The sequence below is a fragment of the Parasteatoda tepidariorum genome, chromosome 12, assembly GCF_982258835.1.
Source record: "Parasteatoda tepidariorum strain Cologne lab strain chromosome 12, Ptep-v5.0, whole genome shotgun sequence".
Lineage (NCBI taxonomy): Eukaryota > Metazoa > Arthropoda > Arachnida > Araneae > Theridiidae > Parasteatoda > Parasteatoda tepidariorum.
The window spans coordinates 18,651,483-18,664,532 of NC_141766.1; the positions used below are offsets into that span (position 1 = coordinate 18,651,483).

General features: G+C 25.9%; 1 protein-coding gene across 2 annotated transcripts in view; it reads right to left on the reverse strand.

The window, feature by feature from the left end:
* Window positions 1–532: 532 nt before the first annotated feature.
* Window positions 533–13,050, reverse strand: part of LOC107446030 (protein DOP1A) — a 91,077-nt gene continuing 78,559 nt past the window's right edge. The window contains exons 28-31 of one of the 2 annotated variants that reach the window (XM_043047374.3): window positions 11,800–11,829; window positions 7,752–7,919; window positions 6,299–6,431; window positions 1,812–3,127 (exon numbers count right to left, since the gene is read on the reverse strand). In XM_043047374.3, coding sequence (XP_042903308.2) covers window positions 2,798–3,127; window positions 6,299–6,431; window positions 7,752–7,919; window positions 11,800–11,829 — 661 coding nt within the window. In that variant the 3' untranslated portion in view covers window positions 1,812–2,797. Of the gene's footprint in view, window positions 3,128–6,298; window positions 6,432–7,751; window positions 7,920–11,799; window positions 11,830–13,050 lie in introns of both variants that reach the window. The other variant, XM_043047375.3, reaches the window with a different exon arrangement.

A 13,050-nucleotide genomic window follows, 5' to 3' on the forward strand; every position in this document is an offset into this window, starting at 1 on the left:
AATTTTTAAGGAATTCATAAATCAACCAATAAATCTGTTAATTTGCCATGGTCTTGAAAATATTAGGATTTTCTCTCGTTTTTTTTTTTTTTTCTTTTAAAATTTTTTAGGAAAAGTTGATATGTTGGAAGGCTTTTTTAATGCTATTGAATACAAGAATCATTACGATTGTCAAGATAAAGGCTGAAGGGAAATAGAGAATCCAATTTTACTTTTGTTTTTTTGTGTTCTTCTCCATGTTAATTTATTTCAGCACAAATGATATTTTTATTTTTCTTGGCTCAAATAATAATTTCAAAATATTTTTCTTCTTTTAGAAGAATCACGTTTGTTCACTTACAGTAAAAATTACTTAAACCTAAAGTTACTAAACCTTAAAATTTAAAATAATAAAAATGCTTGCATTTAGGGATCAAAATATTTTTTATCCCATCTCTTCTTTTTTCAATGCTTTTTAAGAATATTTTTCACATTTTAAGAATAGTTTCTTTTTAGTCCATATAAATATGAATAACTATTGCACGTAAAAATAAGGAACAACATTTAAAATATCTTTATGTAATGTTAAATATACAACAATACCAAAATGAATTAATACAGCAGGAATACAAAGTTTGATTCATGCTATAAATCACATGAAATAAATTTTTCTCACAGTTTCAGCAGAAATTAAATAACAAAAATTACAAAACTAAGTAAACAATAAATTCAAAAACAAAAACATACAAAATATTTTAATATAATTTTACATCTCTAATGGAACATTATAAATACAATCTTATCACAGTCATTGAGTATTTAAAAATATTTTTAAAAGTTAGAGTGTAAAACTTTAAACTCAAAAGAATTTGAACTATACTGAAAAATATTTTCTCTTTAAACAAGAGATATTAGACAAAAAATTAAGAATATGTACATACAGAAGAGCAGAAAGTAAATATAAGTCATTTAAAAAGGTTCCAGCATCTCAACAAATAGTAAAAAAAAAAATAATAATAATAAAAAAATTGCTATTGAAGTTAAAATTTCAGTAAAAATAAAATCAATAACTGGTACATAAATATTGTCATAGAAGAATCTTTCATGTCTTTGAAAACTTACTATGTATTTAAGCAAACCTTATGGGTTCAAGCAATAAAAAATTTATACCATTATTTTGTTAAGAGTTGTATTAAAAAATTTAGCAACTTATTTGCTTAGATTGTAGTTTTGCAACTAAGTCAAAATGCAGATAGTATAATTATTTACTAGTTAAAACACAAACATCTTAATTAATAATACAATCGTTTTAAGAATAAAATATTCCATTATAAAGACCTAAAACAATAGAATTTAATATATAGAGTAATATAATAGAATATAGTTTAAATAATAGAAACTTCTTGTAAATCTTTAAAAAGTAAATTCTTTATAAGAAACATTGGTAATATATAAAAGAAACAATGAATAAAATCTTGCGTAATTTCAGCTGTTTATTAATGTCAATTAATATACTTTGAAAAATAGATCTTCTTAACTTCTTGAATAAATCACTTATTGTGTATCAAAAGTGCGATACTTTATGGTTGTTTGAATATCTTTAATTTAGATATTTATAGTTTCTTTAATTTATGTAAATACATTCAAATCTCAATATTACGAATTTGAAGGGAGAAACTAAAAATCTTGTGTTAACAAAAATTCCTGATGTTGAAAATAGAATACTTCCTTCAAACTCAGTCGAAAATATCAACTGTACTGACATTTTAAAAGTTGAATAACATGTTTTTACTTAAAAAGACATTTATTTAAAGCAAGATTAATGTCTCTGCTTTTTCATTTTATTTTTTGTTTTCCTGAAATTCTTTTGCTTTGCCTTTTCCAATTTATTTCCAGATACCTTAACGTCTTTTAATATTTCTGATTCTCCCCAATTACCAAATACTGAAACATTTATAAAAAAGGTTACTATTAACTAATGAATAGCAATTTCTTTTGAATTCATTAAATTAGCAAGTTCTGTCTTATTTTTTTAAGCAGATATGCATAGCTTCCCTGTCTACTTCTTTAAGAATGGATATATGAAACAATTTCTTTTCCAACATGATAATCTCTTTCTTATGAGAATTTTAAGAAATGAATCATAAAATTGATTAAGAAAAGTTTTTAAAAATTCGAATTTATAAAAAAAAGCAATTTAAATTTGCAAGAAGCCAGGAAAAAAATTTAGCGATTAAAATTATTTTGTAAAATAGAGGGTCAGGTCACTAAGAAATAAATGTATTTGGTTAAAATAGGTTTTTACCTATTAGCAAACAGATAGGGAAATTAGATTTTGGCCTTTATGTCAAAATATTCTCTGTTAAAGCTCATGACATTGAGGTTTGACTTTACTTCCATTGGGTCTTCACTATAAAAAAAATTTAACAGCTTATATTGGATAAATAATCTATCCTTAAATTAAGCTGAATTAGAAAAAACAAATGACCAAAAATAGAATGTTTTAGAGAAATTTTTAAGATCAAATATATAACTATTAAATCTGGATATCATTTATGCAAAATAGTTTCAATGTTGAGTATGCATATATGATAATCAAAACAAAAATAACTTAAGAAATAAAAAGAACAGTTTAAAAAAAATAAACTCGTAATACAGTAGAAGCTGTTTTACAAAAATAAAGCACTGGAAGTTCCTTTATAACATTATTGACTAATTTACAATCAATTCAATATTATAGTAAAATAATCCAATGTTTTCCGAAAAATATAAAAATAACTTCCTTCTAAAAGGATAAAAAAAATGTAAATGGTCCACATCATTGAGTGCAAGGCTCCAGAAAATCAGCTTCTAATATAAGTTCAATTTGTTCTGCCGTAGTTTGAGGATATTCTGAATCCGGCAATGGGAGACTTGAAATCAATGTATTCAAATCAGGAGCTGATCGAGATTTGGAAATAGGATAACTCTTACAATCATCTTTAAGAAACTTAACTTCATGTTTAACAGTTTCATCTGATGATGCAACAAAATTTTTAATATTTGATAATGTATTAAAAAATGGCTGAAGTTGAGTTATAGAGTTTATGCTAGGCATAGTAAGTAATAACTGTCCAGGAACATATGGAAGACAATCATTGCAAGGTACCTGTAAAAGTACAGCGACAAGTGAAATAAATGTTTGTATGCTTAAAATGTAAATAAAAATACAAAATTTTTAAAACAATGAAAAATTTCATACGGAGTAATGTGTTTGATAAGTAAATTAGCACATAATCAAGAATGAATTATTATCAGTAGATGAAGCAAACATGATATGTTCGACTGTATGAGAGATGTGACCTACATGATCGAATTGTTTTTATTCGATTTAAATGCCAAATATCTGCTCAATAATAATCAACAGTTCATTATGCCTTAGAGTTTAATTTTTAAGCTATTTACATGGAAAACATGATCTGCCTATTGTTTCACATTTTTTACTAAGAAATTGTAAGAATGCCCGTATCACAGAATGTAGAAATCAACAAAGAATCATATTGATCGGGAATAGCAACATTTTACAAATTCACAGGCAAAATTTTAAAAAAAACTATCATCTTTAATGTGCAGCATTAGAAAACATAAACAGGCTTAGATAAAAATCACCATTAAGCAACATCATATATATCCGTTATTTGTTAAATATCCATTATATATATCCATAATTGTTTTCTGTTTTATATTTCATCAGTAAATAAAGTTATTTTAATTTATTTTTCAAGTTGTTATCACCCAAAAGTCTAGAGTTAAGAGTCTAGTTTTGTCCAAGAATGTGAGGACCTGTTTGCAAGTTAAACCCTAATTTTCATCACACAGAAAAGCATCTTTTGGGAATAAAAAGGTAGGCTATCCCAAAATCACAAAAAAATTGATGAGTGTATAAGCAAATGATAAGTAAAAATATTGAAAAAAATTCATTTATTCATCTATTTTTTAAAAACCTTTTTTTACGGAACGGTAAAAATGGAAAAAATAAAACAGTTTCTGTAGTTAAAATAATAATAAAGGATGAATTAAAATTATATTTCTAACTTCTATGTGCAATAATGCATGAAAAAGTAAAATAAAGAATTTTTATTGTACAGGTTTCAGAAAATATAGTCTAAAGTCTGAAAGTACTTTCCTTTTATTTACAAAGTAAACATTAAAGCTTCAGTTTAATTCTATTCATAAATGCTTCACCATATTCCTAAAAACGGCTTGCATGCTCTACTCTGATTTTCATCATCACAGAATTTCAAAAAAGAAAGACTCATAATTCATTAAAGAATTTTAATGAACATGAGCTAAAAGAATACAGAAAAACACTTTGCAATTTTTTTTTATTTATTTATACATTTATTTTTTGTAACGAAGACATGTGCAAGCAACGTAACAGTTGGGCTGAAAAGTTCATAGGCTGACACATAGATGGGGCTACTATTATTAAATACATATGATTTTTAGTTAGTTCTAACCTTTGAAAGACACGTGTATAAATTTAACAGCTGTTGGACTATTAGTTTGTGAGATATAGTATTTTTAGTGAAGCAACTTTTCTTAGTTTAGAAACAATGGATAAAAAGGAATTTCGTGTGTTTTTAAAGCATTGCTTTTTAGCGAAAAAAAAATACTCTTGAAGCCAAGGCTTGGCCTGGGAAACATTATTCAGACTCTGTACCAGGAAAATCAACCATTGAGAAGTGGTTTTCTAAGTTTAAACGAGGCGAAATGAGCACCAACGACGATGCACACAGTAGTCGCCCCAAAGAGGCTGTTACCAACAAAAACATCAAAAAAGTCCACAAAATAATTTTAGATTACTGTAAAGTGAATTTCATCAAAATATCTGAGACTCTAGAGATATCAAAGGAACGTGTTGAACATATCTTGAATGAATATTTGGGTATGTGAAAGCTCTAGGCAAAGTGGGTGCTGCACGAGCTCCCAATTGGACAAAAACAACAACGAATTGATGATTCTGAGCTGTGTTTGAAGCTGTTTAATCATAATAAACCCGAATTTATGCGTCAATATGGGACAATGGGTGAAACATGGCTCCATAATTTCACACCGGAATCCAACCAACCGCCAGTCGAGTGAACTGCACGAGACGAACCAACTCCAAAGCGTGGAAAGGTGCAACAGTCAGCTGGCAAAGTTATGGCATCAGTATTTTAAGATGCTCATGGTATAATATTCATTGACTATCTTGAAAATTGAAAAACCATCAACAGCGACAATTATATAGCGTTATTGGAGCGTTTGAACTACGAAATCGCAGAAAAACGGCCCCATTTGAAGAAGAAGAAAGTGCTGTTTCATCAAGACAATGCACCGTGTCACAAGTCAATGAAAACGATGGCAAAATTATATGAATTGGTCTTCGAATTGCTTCCGCATCCACCGTATTCTCCAGATCTTGTCCCCAGCGACTTTTTCCTGTTCTCAAACCTCAAGAGAATGCTTGCTTTTAAAGAAATTTGGCGCCGATGAAGAAGTAATCACCGAAACAAAGGCCTATTTTGAGGCTAAAGAAAAATCGTACTATAAAAATGGCATCGAAAAATTATACGACCGCTATAAACGTTGTATCGCCCTTGAAGGAAACTATATTGAATAATAAAATGGAATTTTATCAAAAACATTTTTTTTTCTATGTTAGCCTACGAACTTTTCAGCCCAACTGTTAGCTTATCTATCTTATTTGTATTTAACGTTATTGCTTTTCAAAGTTGGAAAGATAATTTTGAGTCTAGAACAGCATGCATCTTGCCTCCTCTAAAAATCAAGTATTTCCGAAGGATTATGAGAGATAGTAATTTTAACACTGAAACTTAAAAAAAAAAATTAAGGGATTGTAAACTTTTAAGTAATAAAATGGAATTGTCATCAGTAAAATAAGAAAAATTTTCATAATTACGATACTGAGAATTGGATTATTAAAATTCAGCTGTATAGAGGTTAGATAAATAGACACACACATCATCAAAGTACTTTAGAATATCATTGTAGTTCAGTGACAACAAATGTGTAACACTATAAAATACTATATATTGCAGATTTACACTTACTAAATCTATGTTATATGTCTTTAAATCTAAGTCATATTTTATAGAAAAAAGGGTGTAAAGTTTCTGGTTTTAATATTAGGAAAATAGTGATTTTGTCTTTTGTTTAAATATGAAAATCACCACACTTATAAATCAATCAACAGAATTTCTAAATTTTAATGCTGAATGCAATTAAGCATTAATACCGTATTGGGAATCTATTAAAAGTATAATATTAAAATCACCTTTTTATTTAATAAGTTAGCCAATCTTTTAATATGAGGTACAAATTCTGGAGAAGGTACTTTGTCAGTTGTACTTTCCTCAAAAGTATCAGAAGACAATGGTGGACTATCACCAATAAAAGCCCAGCGGTACCTAAAAATGCATTAGAAAATTCAAAGAAATTAGACATAAATAGAATAATATTTAAAATTAATTTGAATTTTGTCTACCTAATCAATTATTAATTTCTTAAAAGTGGAGTCAAAAGCTTAAAAACTATATTTTTCATGAATTTTTTTACAATGAAATAGAGTTAGAAATTTATATAAAATTATAAAAAAGTGCAACTTCTTATTATAACTGCGAACATTTAGATATTCAAATATTATTTCTAGTAATATATCTAACTCTAATATCTTTTTAAATGGCAAATAAAAATTGTAAGCACTTATTTACTGAAATTTTGAAAAAATTCATTTTTTGAAGTAAAAGAAATAAATGAAAGCTTTGGATAAAGAGTATTAGCTTATCAATGTTAAAAGTAAATATTCAGAGGCACTAACTAATTTAGTTTTTAGCATAGTATAAATAGTGCAATAACATTTTCGTTTCAGTAAAAGGATATAGAATCATGAAAAATGTCAACATATTTTGAAGCTTCAATGGTAAAATAAGTTTTCTGGATGCTTATTGATACTAGTTAGCGCATAAAAACAATCTTCACAACTGCTTGAACTGAAGAGTGAATTTGAGCATGCTGAATGGATTTCTTGGCAACACCTTCTGTTATGTCTTTTCGTAGCTCCTCTCCTCTCCAATATCATTTCTCCATAATTTAGAAAAAAATTTTGAATAATATTTTGTGAACATATTGTATTTCTTAAAATTAAATTCTCTATAATTTAATTTAAAGAAATACAATATGTTCACAAAATTTAAATTGATCATGAATTAGTTCTTAAAATTTTTAAATGATTATATTTCCTTGTTAGTTTTAAATAAAATTTAAACATTCCTTTACAGAAAATGAAATAGCATCATCAATGTTTAATTATAATAACATACTTATTAAAAACTAATTTGCTTTACATCATTACATTTGCTAGTTTGCTTTTTGCTTAAAATGCTATTGAGTTTCGTAAAATATTATATTTAACGTTATAATGCGGACTTAAGTTCCAAATTATGGTAAAACATCAATTTCTAGATACTTAGTACTCTTCATTAACTGTAATGTCTTGATTAGAACAATCAGTATTTGCTATACCAACTAAATTTTTCAATTCAACTGAAGCCAACTAAATATTAAATCAATTAAGACAAGATCAATTAAGAAGAAAACTTTAGCATTTGCTTACAATATATTGTTAAGATCGTTTTATAGTACTATTGAATAAAATAAATCTAACCAATTTAATGTGATGAATTATTAGTTCCAATGAAATATGCAATAAAATAAACATAACCTCTTACATTTGAAACTGTGGAAGAATATTAGCAGGCAAAGAAACGGTCATATCTAAGAGTTTACATGCTGACAAATACAAATGTAACCATGCTGGATGGTTATGAGCATTTAAACCATTACTGCTATTCATTACAAAAGAAGAATCCAAAGTCGACATTCGACGTAAGTGTGAACTGAAATATATACCAAAAACAAGTTAATCATACAATGAATAAGCTAATAATTGTTATTAAAACCAACATAAAAAAATTATGCATTACCCTGTAGATTGCTGTTCATAAACAGAAATAATTTAGAATATTAATTAAATTAAAAATAGATGTATAGAGAATACATTTTGTAGTAATATTTAAAAAAAAAATTTAATCAGGTTAATTTTCTGAATCATATATACTTGGATGATGCCTGACGGAAAGATATTTCAATTTTCTTTCTTTTGACGAATTTTAAAAATGATTTAAACTTAAAATTTTCGATGATTTACTAGAAAGTATGAATAGGTTAATAAAATGGTTCTTAACGTAAGGAATATGAAAATTTCATATGTTTATATTATACAATTTAAAACATAAAAATCGTTCATTCTTTTTACTAAAATTTTCTTGGTTTTTTCCTAAAATTTGCACTGCATTAAATATACAGTCTATATTGAAGCTAATATACTTTTCTTAGTAAATAAATATTTGAAAATAATGAAGAATTAAAAAAGAACAGTAGTGAAAAATGGGCAGCATAACATATATGCTGATATGCTAATAAAGGTATGTTATAAAAATAATGATTTGAAAATTTGGTATAAGATGCTCATTGTCCTTTATTGTAACATAAAAGAGGTTTATATAAAACAAGATGCTTTTAAGAATTAAGCAGAATAAATATTAAAATATATATATACTTTAAAAATATTTAAAAAGAATTTTAAATGCTTTTAGTCAAAATAATTTTGGAATAAAAAATAAGACTCGTCTGCCCTATGAACAATATTGTTCACCAACAACTAGAATGGTGAGATCTAGGCTCTCTTTGCTCATTGATTTTTACATTAGCTTTATTCAATACCCCAACTTTTATATTTTAATTACATACGGGAGTACTTGCAAATACCTACAAAATTTTTAACACTTTTCTTGATTTTTTATTTTGATTTCTTTTAGAAAATTGTAAGAAGCGTAAGTAAACTTTGGCCATAAATTTTAAGAGCATCTGATTGGAATTCCATCTAGTCTCATTAGGTAGAATTAATTTTAAAACACTAAGTTGCAGTATATAACATGCATTTGCAAAATAAGTATTTTGAAAATGCTTAAATACTTGCAATTATTTAACTGTCTAATAAGGAAGGTCCTTCACAGGTAACAAAATATTAACAAAGGAATTAGTTATCAAAAGGATTGCTACATAAAATTATTTTAAAAATAAACTGAAAGCACCCCATTTCCATTTATACTAGTGAGTCTAGCGAGAGATTTATATGTTCCATATAATAAAAATGTTAATCATTATTTGATTTGGTAACAATTTTTATTTAAGTAATTAAAATGATTGAGCTCACTTAATTACATAGTTTATTTCATTTCAGAAACCATTAGAACCAGAACATAGAGTTGGTGATAGTCTATTTAATTTTAAGCATTTATTAAAGATACTATGACTTAACTTTGCATTTGCTCATAGTAATTTATTTTACACCGATATATTTTCAGGATTGCAAAGATTTATAACATTGTAACATTACATATTTACATTTATTTAAAGTTATACATATTCGTAATAGCAATAAAAGATAGGATTGACAAAACATTTTATGGAAAATGAAGGATTTTACATCTATTTACATTTAATTGAAAATCTATTTATTTATACAATAAAAAATTAAGTTATTAGTCAGAATTTCTTGGAAAAAAACAAAGCTTAGCATTTATTTAAAAACCCATTTGGTTAAACCCCGTACTTATCCAATTGATAAAAGAATATTAAATTATTAGAAATTAAGACTATTTTTAAGTGCCATGTGAAACATGTAGAATCACAAAAGTGTATGTTTCTATCACACTAATATCTTAAGTAACTGATAAGATTACTTGATTTTATATTCTGAAACATGATTGCTTGCACTGTTTTTATTAAGAAATGTTCAAGGACATATTTTTTTCACGTTTGAGTTTAAATATTTATTCTGCAGAGTATTTTCACTTGGATATAAAGAATTCTTCTCTCTATTAATCTGAAATTATTATTAAATTATTATTGTATAAATTAGTATAAATTATTATTACATCATTAGCATTTAGAAGTTTTTATATTTTCTTTGAAAAGCATTTACTATTTCACATAAAATTGAATGAACATCTGAAATTCTTGTTCAATTTCCATTAGTGATTTTGTCAATATAATATTTTCAAAATATTAGGGAAAAAATGTAACTGTTCATAACAAAATGGAACTTTTTTTTCTGAAAAAATCATTTTAACCTATGACTAAAGACATAAAACCTATTTAATGCATATAGTTTCATAAAGAATTATTATTCCTGTGACACTTGTAGAGTTTTGGTTTAATGTTCACTGAAAATATCTATTTTAAATACTTAAAAATAATATTTTCATGTAGAAATTAAATGTTTTGTAATAAGTAATAAATACTATGAAAATTGAATTCGAATAGCTTAGGATAGAAAATTGAATTTTCATAATTATTTGAATAGCAACATTGAAATATTTTTTTAAAACATTAGTGAATAATTTTGTTTTCAAGCTCTGGAACAAATGAAGGTACTTATGTACGTACATGCATGCATACATAAGCTCATAAGATTGGATTTTAAAAAATTCAAGGTGTGGTAGAAAATAAAAAATGCAATTTACTAAACAAATTTATAAATTTAAATATTCATAGAATTATGATACCTGAAAATAATAATTTTGGAAGTCAAGAAACGCCACAGTTTTTCTTTAAAGAAGGAAGATTTTAAATTATAATGCTTAGATCAAAAATGATGTATTATACTAAATTAAGTACGGAATAAAAAAGCTACATTTCAGCAACATTTTAACTTGAATAATATGAATTTTTCACTACTTTGTGTATGAAGGATTTTGTTTAGGATAATGTTACCGTAAATTTTTAGCAAGTTTTATTAAAATATAAGTTTTAAACCATTTATAAGTAAATGCCTTTGTTTACTACAGCTGGCTGATAACATAAAGAGATTTTTTATGAAACAATTTTACTAAAAATAAATTTAAAATGTCAAAAACAACTACAAAAGTTCATTACATGTTTAAAATTCTATAACATTAAAACCACTTTAGAGTCCTTCAAATTATTATTACATTAAAAGCTATAATAACTTTTTCCAGCATTGGAGAATATTTAATATTCTCAGCAAATTGGTACAGTAAGCAACATTACAATACTTTGTTAGACAAACTACATACATTAAAAGACTCAGAAAAGCAAAATTTTTGAAATTGTTTAATATACAAACTAATTTAAACTATTAAAATTGATTTGCAAAATAAAAATTGCATATTTTTTTACAACAAAAATTCATTTAGTAAAATTATTGGGTTGAAATAAGTACTGAAAGAACGATAAAATAAAGTAATTGTTTACAGAGAGAGCAATGTTAGAAAGAATTAAAGTAATTAAATTATAAAAGTGTTTGATAGGTTCATTATATTCTAATAAATTTTGAATGATAATCATCAGACGGAATTTTAAACTTTTTTGAGTAACATACTATTCCGGCATGAAACTTTCACATGCCATAGACTTCACCGGCTGAATAATATGATTTTTGAAGTAATATATAATTTTTATAATTTTATACTTAAACAAACAATGGAGTTTTCTTCTTCAGAAAATGAGTCTTATCCTTTTTGAATATTATTAAAAGGTAGCCTTTTAAGATAAAAAAAATAATTAAGCATAAGGAACGGAAAAGAGAAATATAGTAAACCAAAGAAAAAAAGCATGCTGAACAGAGTTTTTTTTTTAAGCACGCTTGGAAGAATTAGATTTGCATGCAGCATTATTCTTATATTACAGTACCTGTGAATTTTTCTGAGACCAACACCATCACTGAAGCAGGAAACACCCATCAAAAAAGAATATAATGTTAAAGAGAAAGAGAGAGAAAATGTAAAATTAGAGAAAACAATATTACTAATAAAAGTCAGCATAACATAACGAAATGCCACAAATAGCAAAGCATATTCAACAAGATTAATTACCAAATTTGTAAAAAAAAGATAATTTCGCTTAATTAAAAAAACAGACACTGTTTAATAAAAAATTACTATAATACTTGTATCAAAAATACATATTAAACATAACAAAAAAATAAAATCAGCATATTAAACTCAAATATTATGCATGCAGCATACAAATGTGAACATATGAGTACCTAAATGATTTAGAGGCACTACAGAAAAAATATAATGATTGAACAATGTAGTTTGGGCTTTACATGTGCAACACAAGTGTTCTGTTTACAGTAATAACTGATGTGGTATGCAGCAAAGATTCTATATAAAATTTTGTTTCTAATTAAGGAACACAGTTGATAGCAAGTCAAAAGCTACAGCCACATTTTTCTTCATTTTAAAAACAAATTACAAGCATTAAAAACAATAAGTGAGTATTTAATTTATTGTCAACAGCTAACAAAAAAGTATCTACATTTTCTGTGTACACTTAGAATAATCTTAACATTTTTTCCCTTCTAGTATTTATTTAATCCTAGGTATTCACATTTGTGTACTAAAGGCATAGTCTTGCTACATTTCGTTATAAAAAATATATGAAAAGCTTGCTTACTTAAAATTTCATTGAATTCAAATTTGTTGCAGGATTTTATAATATTTTTATTAAATCTTCATTTAAGGTTAAACTTAATGCTTCTTAATCATCAGTGTCAGTGTAGAAAATAATTTAAAGAATTTTACTAATTACTGTTATTTGGCCAGTCTTAAGAGTCATTAAGGATTACCATATTTTCTGGCACGCAAGTTGACTTTGACTCTTTATTTGAAACTGACGGTTTTTCATAAGTTTACCTCTCTAATGCTTTATTGCAGAAATGATAGCTAATACTTCTGCTTCTGAGAATATAAAAAAGAATGTTCCATTAAAAAGGTAAATAACATTTAACAATGCTACTTCTTAGAGTGAATTAGTTTTTCTTCCTTATTTTTCCTATAAAAATATATATATAATACAGAAAAAAAATTTAGCATAACTGAAGTAAACAAGAATTGTTGTTTAATGGTAAAAGAGGAATAATGAAAAGGCAATGGATAT